The following is a 16,323-nucleotide window of genomic DNA, read 5'->3' as shown; positions in this document are numbered from 1 at the left end:
CGTCATCATAAAGTCTGACCTTAACCTCTAACCCTAATGATGACATCATCATAAAGTCTGACCCCTAACCCTAATGATGACATCATCATAAAGTCTGACCTTAACCTCTAACCCTAATGATGACGTCATCATAAAGTCTGACCTTAACCTCTAACCCTAATGATGACATCATCATAAAGTCTGACCCCTAACCCTAATGATGACATCATCATAAAGTCTGACCTCTAACCCTAATGATGACATCATCATAAAGTCTGACCTTAACCCTAATGATGACATCATCATAAAGTCTGACCTTAACCCTAATGATGACATCATCATAAAGTCTGACCCCTAACCCTAATGATGACATCATCATAAAGTCTGACCTTAACCTCTAACCCTAATGATGACATCATCATAAAGTCTGACCCCTAACCCTAATGATGACATCATCATAAAGTCTGACCTCTAACCCTAATGATGACATCATCATAAAGTCTGACCCCTAACCCTAATGATGACATCATCATAAAGTCTGACCTTAACCTCTAACCCTAATGATGACATCATCATAAAGTCTGACCCCTAACCCTAATGATGACATCATCATAAAGTCTGACCTTAACCCTAATGATGACATCATCATAAAGTCTGACCTTAACCCTAATGATGACGTCATCATAAAGTCTGACCTTAACCTCTAACCCTAATGATGACATCATCATAAAGTCTGACCCCTAACCCTAATGATGACATCATCATAAAGTCTGACCCCTAACCCTAATGATGACATCATCATAAAGTCTGACCCCTAACCCTAATGATGACATCATCATAAAGTCTGACCGTCTGAGCGCGTGCAGAACAGTCTCCTTTCATTTAAACTGCACCATGATCTGATTTTATACTCACAGAAATGATCAACATATTTATGACATCATCAGTTCAGATTTATTTTGATTTCAGGTCAAACTTTCCACACACTACAGGAGCTACAAGGCGGACTTGAACCGGGGACGCCCGTTTGGAGGACTACAGCCGCCGTACATGGGGCCTAAACTAACCGCTTGTTCGTCTACGCCTGGATAAAGAAAATATTTACACCTGATTTTTTTCTCTGGAACAGCCCTCAGACATCCGCTATGCTCCATGTTTGGACTCGTTCAGGTGCATTAGTTTGAATCAGTCAGCACTTCCTGTCGTTGTTTCCTCCTCTCTCTCTCTCTCTCTCTAAAAGCGTCTGATAAATAGATTGTAGAATTAACCACAGCCGTCATCCTCCATGAACTCTGCCTCTCCATCGGTCTCCCATCCTGTTTCCTGTCACAGGTTGGTTCTGGTTTCGGTCTTTGTTTGGTCCCTCCTCCATGTAAAGCGTCCGTTTGAGACTTCCCCTTAAAGGCGTTAAATAAACTCAATCCATCATTATTATTAACTATTGAAATTAAGTGATAAAGCGCACAGCCCGACACCACACACTAACAGATTCACTCACCGACAATCAGAGAGCTCGCCATCTCGTGCCGTCAAACGCCACTTAACAGTAAACAACCATGATGGTCGAGCTAAATGTGGCTAACTGTTAGCTCCCTGTGGTTTGTTTTACAGGACATGTTGTACAAACTCTCATCAACAAGCCGTTCCTCCATTTCTGACGTCCGTCTAGCTTCACGTTTGCTGTTGTTGCCATGGTGATGTTTGTTGCGGCTCCCTGCTTCAGTCAGCTTGCTCCCTGATAGGCTTATTGTGTCCTCTGTGTTCTCTCCACACAACAGGGTTTCTGAGCCGATGGTGAAGAATGAAATCACTCTGAACATCTGGAACATCTGGAACATCATCTGTGGGAGCTTCAGATCATCGGGCCTCAGCTGACTTTGGTCGGGCGGTCGAAATCGGCCCGATCATCGTGCTGTATGACCTTCCAGGAGTTTGTTTCTTTAGTTTTTTCTTCCTGCAGCAGAACTTTAAAGTCCTCACAAAGATATCAAATAAAAACTCATTTATAAACACAGACGCTCTCTGAGGGTTCAGACGGCGAGCTAACGAGAAAATATGAGATCAAAAGTATTGATTTCACACACACACACACACACACACACACACACACACACACAGTTTAAAGCCTGTATCCAGGGATTAGCCCGGCCCGCTCCTCTGTCTCATTAGCTGTCACATCATCATTTCTGTGTCTCTAAAAATAAACACGCAGCATCGTCCTCCGAGCACTCGCTCTATTTCTGACCCACAATGCACTTCATCTGCAGGACCGCTGACAGGGACACATTTACACTTCCTGTCCCCCCCCTCTGCGACCCTGTGACCCCCCCCCCCCCCCCCCCCCTCCTCTGGGACTGGTACCTGTGTTCAGGGCACGTCTGAGTCCTGGATTCTTCGCATAGTGGAGACGCTGGAGGCGGGATATTTAGGCTACACCTGTTCCTCGCCTCACACGGCGTCCTGCTGATCACAGGAAACGACTCGAGGAGGAACGGACTCAGAGCTAGAAACTAAACGATTAATAAGTTAAAGATTGATTTATTAATTGAAACAATCTGAGGCTCTGACTGAGGACGTATACGTCCTTAGATTCCTTGGCGGTGTACATGACCTTAAATACCACGATTTAACTCGAGTGTTTTGTTATACGGTCTGAAGTTCTGACCAGCAACAAGACGCCATTTTAAGAGTCCTTTGTCACCTGCTACCCTGTGGTGGTGTTTTGTGTTCCCCCCCCCTCGACTATGTACCTGCTGCTCACTTCCTGTCGGCTCTCCGTGATCACAGCGTCAGCGAATCTTTGAAATGTAAAAATGTAGTGTGACCGGGGCCCGGGGCCAAATGGAAGTGCCAGCTTAGCAGAGCTATAAAGTGTCCGGGGCCGCTGCTGAGTGATGCACTGACGAGGGTGTGTGTGTGTGTGTGTGTGTGTGTGTGTGTGTGTGTGTGTGTGTGTGTGTGTGTGTGTGTGTGTGTGTCTGTGTGTGTGTGTGTGTGTGTGTGTGTGTGTGTGTGTCTGTGTGTGTGTGTGTGTGTGTGTGTGTGTGTGTCTGTGTGTGTGTGTGTGTGTGTGTGTGTGTGTGTGTGTGTGTCTGTGTGTGTGTGTGTGTGTGTGTGTGTGTGTGTGTGCACGCAAGGGGGCACAAGAGGGACGATGACACAAGCAGCAAAGCATGAGGGCACTAAATATCACTGCTGTGTGTGTGTGTGTGTCTGTGTGTGTGTGTGTGTGTGTGTGTGTGTGTGTGTGTGTGTCTGTGTGTCTGTGTCTGTGTGTGTGTGTGTGTGTGTGTGTGTCTGTGTGTGTGTGTGTGTCTGTGTGTGTGTGTGTGTGTGTGTGTGTGTGTGTGTGTGTCTGTGTGTGTGTGTCTGTGTGTGTGTGTCTGTGTGTGTGTGTGTGTGTCTGTGTGTGTGTGTGTGTGTGTGTGTGTGTCTGTGTGTGTGTGTCTGTGTGTGTGTGTCTGTGTGTGTGTGTGTGTGTGTGTGTGTGTGTCTGTGTGTGTGTGTCTGTGTGTGTGTGTGTGTGTGTGTGTGTGTGTGTGTGTGTGTGTGTCTGTGTGTGTGTGTGTGTGTGTGTGTGTGTGTGCGTGTGTGTGTGTGTGTGTGTGTGTGTGTGTGTCTGTGTGTGTGTGTCTGTGTGTGTGTGTCTGTGTGTGTGTGTGTGTGTGTGTGTGTGTGTGTCTGTGTGTGTGTGTGTGTGTGTGTGTGTGTGTGTGTGTGTGTGTGTGTGTGTGTGTGTGTGTGTCTGTGTGTGTGTGTCTGTGTGTGTGTGTGTGTGTGTGTGTGTGTGTGTGTCTGTGTGTGTGTGTGTGTGTGTGTGTGTGTGTGTGTGTGTAAAGTTAACGACCTCCTGCCTCTCTGGTATTCAGAGGATGTTTGTAATCACTCAGAGAGTTTGAATGGATCTCTTTAAGAACACGTCTGTGTCTTTAAAGATGTTTATAAATAAAGTTATTATTCATTTATTTATTTATTATTATATTAAAATAATCAGAAGAGACTTTTGATCGATCTCGGCTGAACATGTTGAAATGTGTCGTTCACTCGGTTATTAAATTTAGAAACATTTTTCTTTTTTCTCTGCTTTAAAACATTTTAAGATTTCTTTGTTTTCTTTGTTTTTAGTTGTTTGAAAACAGAAAACGTTTCAGGTTAAATGTTCTTAAAGTTTATCTTATTTTTCTTTTGCATTAAATATTTTGATTTTATTTTGAAGTTGTTGTTTTTATTTGTCTTTAAATTTCAGGCTGACACTTTGAGTTTAAATTGTTAGAAATTATTAAGTTATTTTGTTTTGGTTAAAAATATGGAGAAAAATGTTGGAATTTGTGTGTATGTGTTGCGTGTGTGTGTGTGTGTGGGTGTGTGTGTTGCATGTGTGTGTGTGTGTGTTGCATGTGTGGGTGTGTGTGTGTGTGTGTGTGTGAATGTGTTTGTCATGAACTCTGACGTCATGTCCCCCCCCCCCCCCCCCGACTATTTTAATAAAAATAATTATTAATTAAGAGTTAAACTTTCTTTTAACTCTTTGGTTATTTGATTGATGCCCCTACAGTCCCCCCCCCCTTCAAGTCTCTCTGTAATAAACCTCCCTGCAGTTCCACGTGATGACCACTTGGTGTCGCTGTTGAACTATTTTCCACATTTCCATGTTTGGATTCTGTGCTGACGTTTGTTCTCACAGCGGGAGCGTTTGTTTCTTCTTCTGAATCACTGAACTATAAGATTTTATATCAAAATAAATAATTAAATATTTTATTGATAATGAATCCACAGAGTCTCTCCTCCTCCCTCACTGATTTAATTTATAAAAACATTTCCTCTCATTGTTTCTGTTGATTTAAACTTCCTCACGCGCAGAGGTCATAACTGATTATTACTGATCTCCACGTCACATTTAAACATCTTTCTGCAGGTCAGATCACGTATTTTATTTATTCAAATAATTAAATATCATTCTTTATTCATCATTAGATGTTTAGAAACGGGGGGTGTATGTGCAGAGCTGCAGACAAAAGAAGGCCGTGTTTTCTGCACATTAACCCGACACACAGCTGGTTAATAAAAGACACAACATGCACACTTTAGTTTGTGTTTTATTGTGAAGGACACCGACAGTAGGATAAAAACAGAAATATCTGATTAACCGAGACAGAAAAATAAAAACATGAGTTATTTATAAATGTTTGTCCCTTCATAATAAAACGTTAATTTAAAAAGGCTTTTATTCTGTTAAGAATTTAAAAACCGATATAAAAACATTCATCCTGCAGGAATGTGAGTGATCGTTTATTTTCCTTCATCATACGTAAAGTGACGTCATGTCAGGGAAACGGGAGGTATGATAAAATACTGTAATAAATATATTTATATTTCAGCATCTTAAATAGTTCGTTTTAATGTGTTAATATGAATTTGTGCGACATGCAGGGGCGTCCTGCAGGCCAACATCATGAGGGGGGATTAGTTTAGATTCAGAGTTTAGATTTTCTTGTTTTAGTTTTTCTCATTCTTCTCTGGTGTGTTTCTTTATTTGATATATTTTATAATTGAATGTTTCCTGTTGTTCCTCCTTCGTCTGATTCCTTCAGGGTGGACGTGGCGTCTTTAGCCCGCCTCGTGTTAGCGACACTCCAGCTCAGATCAGAAAATAAAACAAAACTTCACATGGCATGGAAACAATTGAACAACTTAACATTTGAAAGGTGCGTTACCCAAACCGGCTGCATCATCCTCGTTTGTGTTGATCTGGAGGCGCAAAGCATTGTGGGAGTTGAAACACAATTCATTTCCTGAAAGGATGCATCTGAACCATACTGCACAAAACCAGGAAGTTAGTCTCTAAAAAATGACCAAGAGGGTTTCAGTCCAGTCTTTAGTGTTTCCTGGTTTGATGTCGTCGTTTTTACTCGCTGTGTATCGCGTCTATCGTGTCACTTCCTGCCTCGCTGTGTCTCGATCGCTCTCATCGTCTCACCTGTGTCTGATGACCCGAGTGTCATTCAGTCTCCTTCCTTCTACTCGTCAGTCGTCTCCCTCGATGGTCCAGTGTCTTCTGTGTTTCCTCCTGAGATTTATGTTTTCCCTTCATGTCGATGTTTGCTCGTAACAGTGAGTTTTAGTTTTTACCTTTTTTTCTTTAAATATTTTATTTTGTGTTTCTGCAACCTGATCCACCTCTTTGTTTTTTACAACAGTTACGGTGGGGTCAAAGGTCGTTCTCGGGGAAAAAAATGTGAAGAATGATTTTATTTCCTGCATTTTCAAACATTTAAAATGAAAAGTCAGCGCCGGTTTGAATTCCTCGATCAGTCCGAGGAAGCTTCAGTTACATCGTGCAGCGTTCCTCACATCCTCATCGCTCGTCTTTTTTTAATCAGATCTGATTTTATAAATCATAACTTTGTATTTTAATTACAGACAAACTGTGAACTCTGAGTTTATCGACTGTTTCTTCTTTTACGATGATCTGGAACTTTAAGGGTCCGACATGAAGTATAAAGACAAGTCATAGTTTTTTAAATAATACGATTTTAGAAACTGTTGATTTGGAATGATGCCGCTGGCTTTATGTATAAAGTGTGGTTAAAGTCTTTTATTTTGAAATTAAAAGGTGAGAGCGATGGAACACTTTCTGTTTGAATCAGAAAACGATGGATTTTTTTTTTTTGCCTGAATTCAAAACGAGGAGAAAAAGAACCAAAACTCAAGAAACTGTATTTGTTTGTTTTTAATTATTGAAGTGGAAATCCTCAACCCCCCCCCCCCCCCCCCCCCCCCCCCCCCCCCCCACACACACACACACACACACACACACGTTCTGGATAAAAACCTTCAAAAGAATCAGATTTTGCGAGGTGTGGGACCAGATCTGGACCTCCGAGTAATCCCTGAGTACATTTTTCATTCAGATTTGGAAAAAATCGATTTATTTAAAAAATCTGCTGAGATTCAAAAAGTCCCTCCAGCTAAATGCTAATGCTAACGCTTTAACTCAGCAGGGTGTCGAAATTCAGCCGGTCTCACAGAGGACTGGATCCTGAAGACTGATTCATAAACAGACTTTGGGATACCCCCCTATGGAGTCCAGACCCTGGTGGTGGTGGTGATACCCCCCTATAGAGTCCAGATCCTGGTAGTGGTGATACCCCCCTATAGAGTCCAGATCCTGGTAGTGGTGATACCCCCCTATGGAGTCCAGACCCTGGTGGTGGTGATACCCCCCTATGGAGTCCAGACCCTGGTGATGGTGGTGATACCCCCCTATGGAGTCTAGATCCTGGTAGTGGTGGTGATACCCCCCTATGGAGTCTAGATCCTGGTGGTGGTGGTGGTGATACCCCCCTATGGAGTCTAGATCCTGGTAGTGGTGGTGGTGGTGACACCCCCCTATGGAGTCTAGACCCTGGTGGTGGTGGTGATACCCCCCTATGGAGTCTAGATCCTGGTAGTGGTGGTGGTGGTGATACCCCCCTATGGAGTCTAGATCCTGGTGGTGGTGGTGGTGGTGGTGGTGATACCCCCCTATGGAGTCTAGATCCTGGTGGTGGTGGTGATACTCCCCTATGGAGTCTAGACCCTGGTGTTGGTGATATCCCTCTATGGAGTCTAGACCCTGGTGTTGGTGATACCCCCCTATGGAGTCTAGACCCTGGTGGTGGTGATACCCCTCTATGGAGTCTAGACCCTGGTGGTGGTGATACCCCCCTATGGAGTCTAGATCCTGGTGGTGGTGGTGATACCCCTCTATGGAGTCTAGACCCTGGTGTTGGTGATACCCCTCTATGGAGTCTAGACCCTGGTGGTGGTGATACCCCCCTATGGAGTCTAGATCCTGGTGATGGTGGTGATACCCCTCTATGGAGTCTAGACCCTGGTGTTGGTGATACCCCCCTATGGAGTCTAGATCCTGGTGGTGTTGGTGATACCCCTCTATGGAGTCTAGACCCTGGTGTTGGTGATACCCCCCTCTGGAGGTCTACATATGTTCATGTTTTATTTTGGTTTTTGTCTCGTTTGGTTATTTCTTGTTTTTTTTACTTAAACTTTGAAAATGCTCAAAAAAAAAAAAGAAGATTCTGTTGGAATAAAAAGTGGAGCGCGGGCCGAGTTGAAAATAAATCTATTTTATTGTCAATGCATTCAACATGATTAGATAAACTATCGAGTAGTAAAGAAACACTGAAACTATTCCCCACTGACACAAAATATGACACTTTGTATTTCAAACCATTATTTACAGCGTATAGACGGCTTCTTAAATCCATAGTATTTCATATCACATGCACTCTGAAATATAGTCTGACATAAAATCCAGAAAAAGTGAGTCCTCGTTCATCGTCCACATGAAGAAAGAAACGTCGGCAGGAAACCACGAGGCTGCGACTACGTCTTTGATTGCTCTCTATATTTGTCTTTATAGGATATAAAATACGACTTACTGTACATTTACACATCTTTAAATCCTCCTCAAACTTTGAAGTGCGTCATAAATAGATTAATTTTAAGGTCAAAACGTGTTTTCATCACGACGTCTGTACAGCCAACAAAGAGTCCAAAGTGAAAACAAGTGCAAAGGGGGTTTAAGTGTCTTTTAGTTTTGAAGTGTCTTATCTCCGATCACAGCCGCTTAAATCCAGGCGGCTCACATCCCTCCGCGTTAGAAAATAGTCCCTCCCCTCCCGGAGTCTCTGGCAGTCAGTTGTGGGAGGTCATGTGACGGGACAGGTGATGCCGCTCCCGGAAGGACTCGTTACAAATGGGGCACTTGAGTTTCTCCTCGCGCCGCCGTTTGACCAGCGGCTCCATGGCGAACTCCTTTTTGTGGTGGGAGCGCATGTGGTAAACCAAGTCTGAGGTCATGCGGAACGAGGCGTTGCACTTGGCGCACCAGTTCTGCGCCGGCAGGCAGAGCGAGGTGAAGGAGGGGGGCAGGAGGGTGAGCGCCGACGGCATCTGGAGCTGGATCGGCCCCGTGTTCTTGGGCCAGAAGGCCGTGGCGTAGACGAACGGGTTCTGCTTGGCCATGCCGCCCGGCACGGGGCAGTTGGCGCCCAGCTCCGCGCTCTGCAGCTTGGCGGCGAGGTGGTCGGCCTGGTACAGTCTGCTGGACGAGATGGTGTCGCCCACCGCCGGGTGGCAGTCCAGCAGCTTGGGCGGCATCACCAGCGGCGAGATCTGAGAGAAGGAGGAGCGAGACGGCTGGCTGAAGGCGCTCTTCCTCTCTCCTCCGCCGCCGCCCTGCTGGCTGACGGAGGTGAAGGCGCTGCCCATGGGTGGCGTTTGGGGGGGTTGGGTCTCTGACAGCACCTGCCTGATGTTCAGGTGCTTCTCGGACGGGTTACTGCTCGGACGGCCGCCATCTTTGTTTTCAGAGTTGGAGCCCTGCAGGTTCTTGTTGCCGCCGTGATGTTTGAGGTTCTGAGGCGTCTTCTTGACCTCCGTGAAGGCGCTGCGTTTGCCCTCGCCGAGCTTGGCGGAGCGCGGCGGCGAGAAGGAGCGGTGGTTCTCCTCCAGCCCGTACGCTCCCCGGTAGTTCTGCGCCGACGTGGCGAGCTCGTCTTTGGATTTGGACGTGGGAAGGCTCGGCCGCTCCTCCACCTCGGAGAACTTCCTCTTCCCCGAGCTCTCGCTGCAGATCTCCGCCTCCTTGTCGCTGGGCGGGCTCGTCCTGTTGTTCTCCAGATCCCGCGCCAGGTTGTGAAAGTCCATTGAGGGTTTGTTGGCGTCCTGGGGGCCGCCGAAGCCGCCCTCGGAGCGGCCCAGCTTCGGGCTGCTCGTGGTCGGCGTGGTGTTGGGTCGCTCGGGGCTGCTCTCTTTGGTCGGCTCCTCGTCGCCTCCCGTGATGCTCTGCAGTCTCTTGGTGCAGCGGAACCGCAGGTGGGCCAAGAACGGGAACTCGAACTGGAACCGCTGGCTGCAGTCAGGACACGAGTGGTGGGACGAACCTGCGAGGAAGAAAAAAAACAACCGAGATGAGTCTCCGAGCTGTGGCGTTTAAAAACACACTGATGCTGCACAGTCATGAGCTTTAAATGTAAATCAGACGTTTTCACAGACGATCATTCATCCCGTCTTCACAAAGCAAGAGTTCATTTTTTAAATAAGATAAAGAACTTCTTGTGGCTGAGGAGTGAAATCGAGCGAGCTCACCTTTGCTCTTGGCGGGCGCTCGGCTGGCGCTGAGCAGCAGCAGGTCGATCAGGTCTTTGCCGTACCACACCAGCAGCTCCTCGTCCTTCTCGATGCGCCGCAGCGAGCGGTAGAAGAGCTGGCCGTTCTTCACGTAGGCCTCCAGGTTCTGCTCCTCTTTGTCCCGGGCCGACTGCACCAGCCGCAGCCACATCAGACCCTCCGAGGTGCTGTTAGCCGCCGACGTGTCCACCTGTGCAAAACACACACACGGTCAAATATGAATACAGAAAAGACTCTGAACATGGACGTGCATTCACAGCCGCCAGTGAGGTGTTTGATTTTGGTTTTATGGACATTTTTTATATTCTCAGCTTCCTGTTGTTATTTGCTTATTTGCTTAATTTTCAAACTAATCAACACCAAATGCATCGAGGCCTCTGACTGAGAGCGGCCATGTTTCTCTTTCAGACGCTGTAAACTCAGAGGAGCCTTTGTGTGTTTGTCTGTTTCTTTTGGGTTTTTGTTCATTTGTGTAAACTGAAGTGAAATAATAATATATTTATATACATAAAGCTGACATCTTAAAATAAACTGCAAAATGCATTTCACTTTTACTCCAAATTAGAATCAAACAATCTGAAATAAATAGATTTTCTCTGCATCAAGATGATCTCAAATGCACGAGCAGACTCTTCACCTCATGCAGGAATGATTCAATTCAAGATTCAAGATTCAAGATTTGTATTTGTCACATGCTCATACAGATGTGCAGTGAAATGTAAAGCCTGTTCAAGGCCATGCAATAAACACTCAAACACTCAAATTACTAATACAAAATATAAATAAAAGTGTCATTGCAACATTTTGGGTTGAAGGACTTTAAGAGACATTTCTTTGCATTCTGTTGATTTTTTTAATTGAAGGACTGCACTGATCTGTAGTTGTTCTAATATTAAAGCATTTGAGTATTTCCAGGTCGCAGCTTCTTGCTCCAGTGATGTTGTGCAAAATAAAACTGATCTGAATCTGCAATATTTGAGCTGCACAGGTAGAAGAATAAGATGGATTCTGATTGGCCTGTGAGTCAAACAGTATAATTAATCAAATATCAGCAGTGAGAATGAGAGGGTAAAGACTGACCCTGAAGATGTAGGGAGCGGTGCGTTTGTCGGTGGATTTGAGGGCGATGAAGGCGATGCTGTCGTACAGTGACGTGTGGCTCAGCACGCACGGGCCGAAGATGGCGTTCTCTGGGATGTCACACGTCGTGTACACGCTCGTGAAGATGTCCGTGAGACACTGCTGCACCGCTTTGGCGTCCCCATCCCACACCAACTTCTGAGAGCTGGACTCCTCCATGTCTGTCTGCAGAGAGGACACGAAGAAGAAGAAGAAGACGTCACAGGTCGGAAATAATTACACAGTGATATTGTTTTCTGTGCGGCCCTTAAAGTTTCTCTACAGTCATATTCACGCAGGCTCGTGAAAATATGTCTACACCGGAACAGCTGCTTTCCCACATGACAAAATTAATGCTTTTATTTTGATAATTCTCCATTTTTCCTACACGAGACATAATCGGTGTGTTTGAACGTGAGAGCGTCGTTTGGTCCCAGCTGAGAGGAAATAAATCTCTTCCTCGACAGATTGGAGGAAGCAGCTGTCAGGGGGGGCCGTTTGGGGGCCCTTTCCTTTTTCTTTTTCTGTTTTTTTTTTATTGGCCAGCTTTCTAATTAATTCAAACCCGTTAATAAGTTGATAAAGGTCCGTGAACGCATCACCTGCAGCATCCTGATCCGGGGGTTTCAGATGTGTGTTTTTATAATTATTATGCCACAATTAAAAAAAAAAGCCTAAAATATATAACCATAAAAATTAAAATAACCACATTATTGGACTTATTATTTTACAGAAGGCTCATAATTATTATAACATTATTATTATTATATTTTATGGATGACGTAATCGTCGTCGTGAGGTGTTTTTTCTTAGATTCAATCAAATATATGATGAATTGAATTCAAATCAAAGCCTCTATTCAAATGATTTCAGAGGACCAGTGGACGTCTGTATTTATTATTATTATTATTATTATATTAGCATTAATATAAATATCATTAGTGTAATTATTAATAATATTAAATCATCAGCAGGCCTCAGAGAGCTCTCTCTGTGTTTGTCTCTTCATCTTTAATTGTTCTAAATTGCTTTATTTAAAATAACAATTCTTATTATTCAGTTCATTCAGTTCATTATTTGTAATACAATTAATTCTTTAGGTCACTTAAAGATTTAATTTGCGTCATGGTTTGTTTTCATTCTCCTCTTTATCCCTCACGTGTTTATTTTTTTTGTCTGTCACATTTTTATTAATCAAAAATCAGATGAAACAGTTTGAATAAAGAGCCTGTGTGTGAGAGGATGTGCGGGTCGGTGCGTGTTTTGCGTCGGCCTGTCAGAGTCAGCAGACCTCTCTCTCTCTCTCTCTCTCTCGCTCTCTCTCTCTCTCATTATCATAATCCAGCACGTTCCCCTCTGAGACTGTAATTAAAGCAGCACGAGCACTTAATTATTTCCTTTCTGCCTTTTTCTAACCTCTCGATGATGTGTGTGTGTGCGTGTGTGTGTGTGTGTGTGTGTGTGTGTGTGTGTGTGTGTGTGTGTGTGTGTGTGTGTGTGTGTGTGTGTGCGTGTGTGTGCTCTTCACTCTCTAAATACACACAAACCTGCTGCGTCTCATACACACGCTCACACCCGTAAATTACGCACACTGGACGGTCGAATCAAAATATATTAAAAAAAGCAGAAGAAATAAAAATGAAGAGCTCAAAAACTAAAATAATGTCTTTAAATGTCAGCAGACGGAGTCCTCTATAAAACAATCTATTAAATAATCTATTTCCTACATATTCATTTCTTATTTTTCGGCCAATCAGAGTAAAAATTAAATTTATTATCGCATCTGTGCCACGCTGCAAAGAGTGACGCGTCTCCCTGAGCGGCGCAGAGAAGAATATATGAGAACATTATTTTATAGATAAAAGAAAACAGAATTATTAGATAATAAATCTGTATTGAAATGGAATGAAATGAAACGGAAGTGGAATAAAAAATGAGATAAATGGATGAAAAAATAACCAAATAATAATCATAACAATAATCACAGCCAGATGATTTAATATGTTTGATATTGAACACATCCAGAGATCATTATTATCACTGTTTTATTTGTTATTTAAATCACTGTCAGACCTTTTTTTTTTTGCGTTAAATTTTTCCTCTTAACAGTTAAGAACGGGGGAAAAAAAGAAAATAGATCAATTAAATCCGGAGCTGCAGAGGAAGGTTTCTCCTCACTTATGTCCCTGTGTCCTCGGTTTGATTCGGACAGCTGCAGGAGAAACGCGCTCTCTTTTCTGACTGACTTTTTTAAATAAAAGAGTAAAGTATAAAATCTGATTAAATAACCAAACCCGGGTTATTCTCTATCAGCGTATTTAATAATAATAATAATAATCCCGTTGATTCCATAAGAGGCTCAAAGGCCACAGAGAGGTTCCTCTCTCTCTCTCTCTGAGCGCACGGTGCGGCGCGGTGCGGTGCGAGCGCGTTAGTGAGGTGTTTTAAACGTTTCCGGTACCGAGAAGAAGCCGTTAGTGTTCAGAGGATGAGGAGAGGTTGTCTTCAACACAGAATATTCCAGAGATAAATTACGATCACGTCCGATGTGAGGAATAAAAACACAAAGAGCGGATTGTTTGCACATCCGGAAAGTGGAGAGAATCTGCAGCCGCGCCGTACGGACCGGCTGCGGGCGGGCGGGGTTGGGGTTTGGGGTTTGGGGTTGGGGGGTGAGCAGAGATGAGGGGGGGTGTTAACCCATCTGTTAAAGCCGTGCCAGCCTGAAAAGTGTCCTAAATCAACGCGAGGGCTGAGCTGCGGGTTTTGTCAAACATCTGCGTGCGGGTTTCTCTTTTTATTTCTGCGCTTGCAGGATGCATTTAAAAAAACAAAAAAAAACAACAGAACCTGACACCGTTCCTAAACTATCCACACACACACACACACACACACACACACACACACACACACACACACACACACACACACACACACAGATGCACACACAGCTCTGCAGATCACCTACCTCTGTAAGGACGAGCAGGAACAATAATCCACAATTTAGCGCAAGCGATGCTGTGAATCAAAAACCCGGGGGTAAATTAAAAAAAGACCCCGAGAAGCTGCGAGAGGAGCCGGTGATGATGATGGAGGAGGAGGAGGTGATGGAGAGGATGAAGAGGGGTGCTCTGCTCCCGGTCCGGTCCGGTCCTTGTTGTCAGTCAGTACATCCCCCCACCCGGTGCGGTGAAAGTGACGGTGCTGCTGCAGGAAGCCGCGGACAGCGTTAAACCGGGCTGCACGGATACACACAGGCAGAGAGAGAGAGAGAGAGAGAGAGAGAGAGAGAGAGAGGCGCGGCGCAGATGGGGCCCGGTGCTCTGGCTGACTGACACACCGACACACACTTTTTGTTTGCGGCACATAATCTACCCAATGAGGCGTGTCACTCCGCGTCTCCTCCCTTTAACTCTTCACTCACCGACTGTCAACTGATGCGATTTATGGACGAGCTCAGGGATAAAGACCTCCCCCCCCCCTCCCTACCCCCCCCCCCATTATTATTATAATTCTAATCACAATAGTTGGTGGCTGTGTCAGAATAAAGTGGCTTTTAAGGAGTCAAATGTTGGATAAAGGAGCTTCTTCAGCTGTAAGAGAGGACACACACACACACACACACACACACACACACACCGTATTCATCTAATCAGGATCAATGTTTGTTTTTAATTATTTTATGTCTAAATTCTTCTCAGAGCTTCAGATAGAATGTGGTCAGACTCTCCTCTGACACTCTGGGATTATTTAAATTCATGCAAATCAAACGGACTCCTTCTGAGACTCTGTTTCAACAGTTTGCTTGAAGCTCCGGGACACCGTGCAGGCCTGCTCCCTCACCCGGCCCGAGCAGCTTCTCATCCCGGGTACTCTCACCGAGGAGCTCCGCTGCTGTGTGCAGTGCGCGCATGCGCAGATAGGGGGCGCCAGTGTATAATGTGCACAGTGAGTGAGCGGATGATGGAGTGATGGAGAGCTGATGATGGGAGGCCTCTCTGCACACTGACATGTTGTTATGAGGTTTTAATTCTTCCTTTCTTCACATGAAGCCTTTTCTTTATTTACATTTAATTTAAACATTTAAATTTAATTCATGCACTTTGATCACATGTGAGGATTTCATGATTCAAGATCAATTTAGTGTTCACAATAAAATGTAAAACTGGAACATTTTAGGATCCTGTGGATTTAATGACCTCAAATATCAAATCATTATTTTCATATTTGTATTTATTTTAATGTAATTTTTTTGGAGGAATAACTGAGCGTCCTTTACATCGACATGTTCAGAAAAAGAGAACTCTGCTTCCACACATTTTCCCTCCTCAGCGTCGCTCTAATGAAGATTTCTCGTGTTCCTGCTCGCGTGCATCTCAAGCAGGATTTCTAAAAAAAAAAGTGTCAAATTCTGTTTGAAACTTCCAGAAATGTCAAACATAATTGCAGTAATTTATTCTGTTGTTTAGAAATACTTCAGAGTGTCCGTAAATGATCAGTTTATCTGTGATTTCTGAGAAACAAAAGAGGAACGTGTTGAAGAGGAGGATTAGGTTTCCGCCTCGGGACGTTATTTAAGAGCAGAGATGTCAGAAGACGAAGACGAGGAGCAGAGAGGAAGAAACCGAGACGAGGGAATCACACATCAGCTGATCTTTAGGTTCTTGATCGTCTTTGTGCGTCGCTCACATCTGACTGAGAATGTGTTGATTTATTTATTGATTTAGGACGCTGCACATGAATCAACAGAGCAGCTCTTTGTAAATATGAACAAAGATAAATATCATCTGAAGTCCTCAAAGGCAGGTATGAAAAAAAAAACACAAACAAATGCAAAAAAAGAGCTCACACACAACATGGACACAAACCTGACTTCACTCAAACAGCAGCAGGAAACAGGAAGTGAAGCATGCTCTCAGGTCCTCGTCCAATCATTCCCTCCCTTCATTTGAATTATTTTAATATCAAAGAGCACGATACAACAATCTGAGATATTTAAGATCATAAAGATGATGACACAGACGGATGAAT

The 16,323-nt window shown here is 44.2% G+C and overlaps 1 protein-coding gene across 1 annotated transcript; it reads right to left on the bottom strand.

Moving 5' to 3' along the window:
- Positions 1–8,085: 8,085 nt before the first annotated feature.
- prdm8b (PR domain containing 8b) lies at positions 8,086–14,693 on the bottom strand. The gene is made up of 4 exons (XM_061038983.1): positions 14,261–14,693; positions 11,254–11,478; positions 10,132–10,363; positions 8,086–9,926 (listed from the first exon to the last, which is right to left on the bottom strand). The coding sequence occupies exons 2-4, from the start codon at positions 11,470–11,472 to the stop codon at positions 8,677–8,679; spliced, it is 1,701 nt and encodes a 566-aa protein (XP_060894966.1). The 5' UTR covers positions 11,473–11,478; positions 14,261–14,693; the 3' UTR covers positions 8,086–8,676.
- Between the last annotated feature and the right edge of the window lie 1,630 nt (positions 14,694–16,323).

The sequence above is a fragment of the Labrus mixtus genome, chromosome 5 (genome assembly GCF_963584025.1).
Source record: "Labrus mixtus chromosome 5, fLabMix1.1, whole genome shotgun sequence".
NCBI classification, from domain to species: Eukaryota; Metazoa; Chordata; class Actinopteri; order Labriformes; family Labridae; genus Labrus; species Labrus mixtus.
This window is presented reverse-complemented; position numbering and strand designations above follow the sequence as displayed.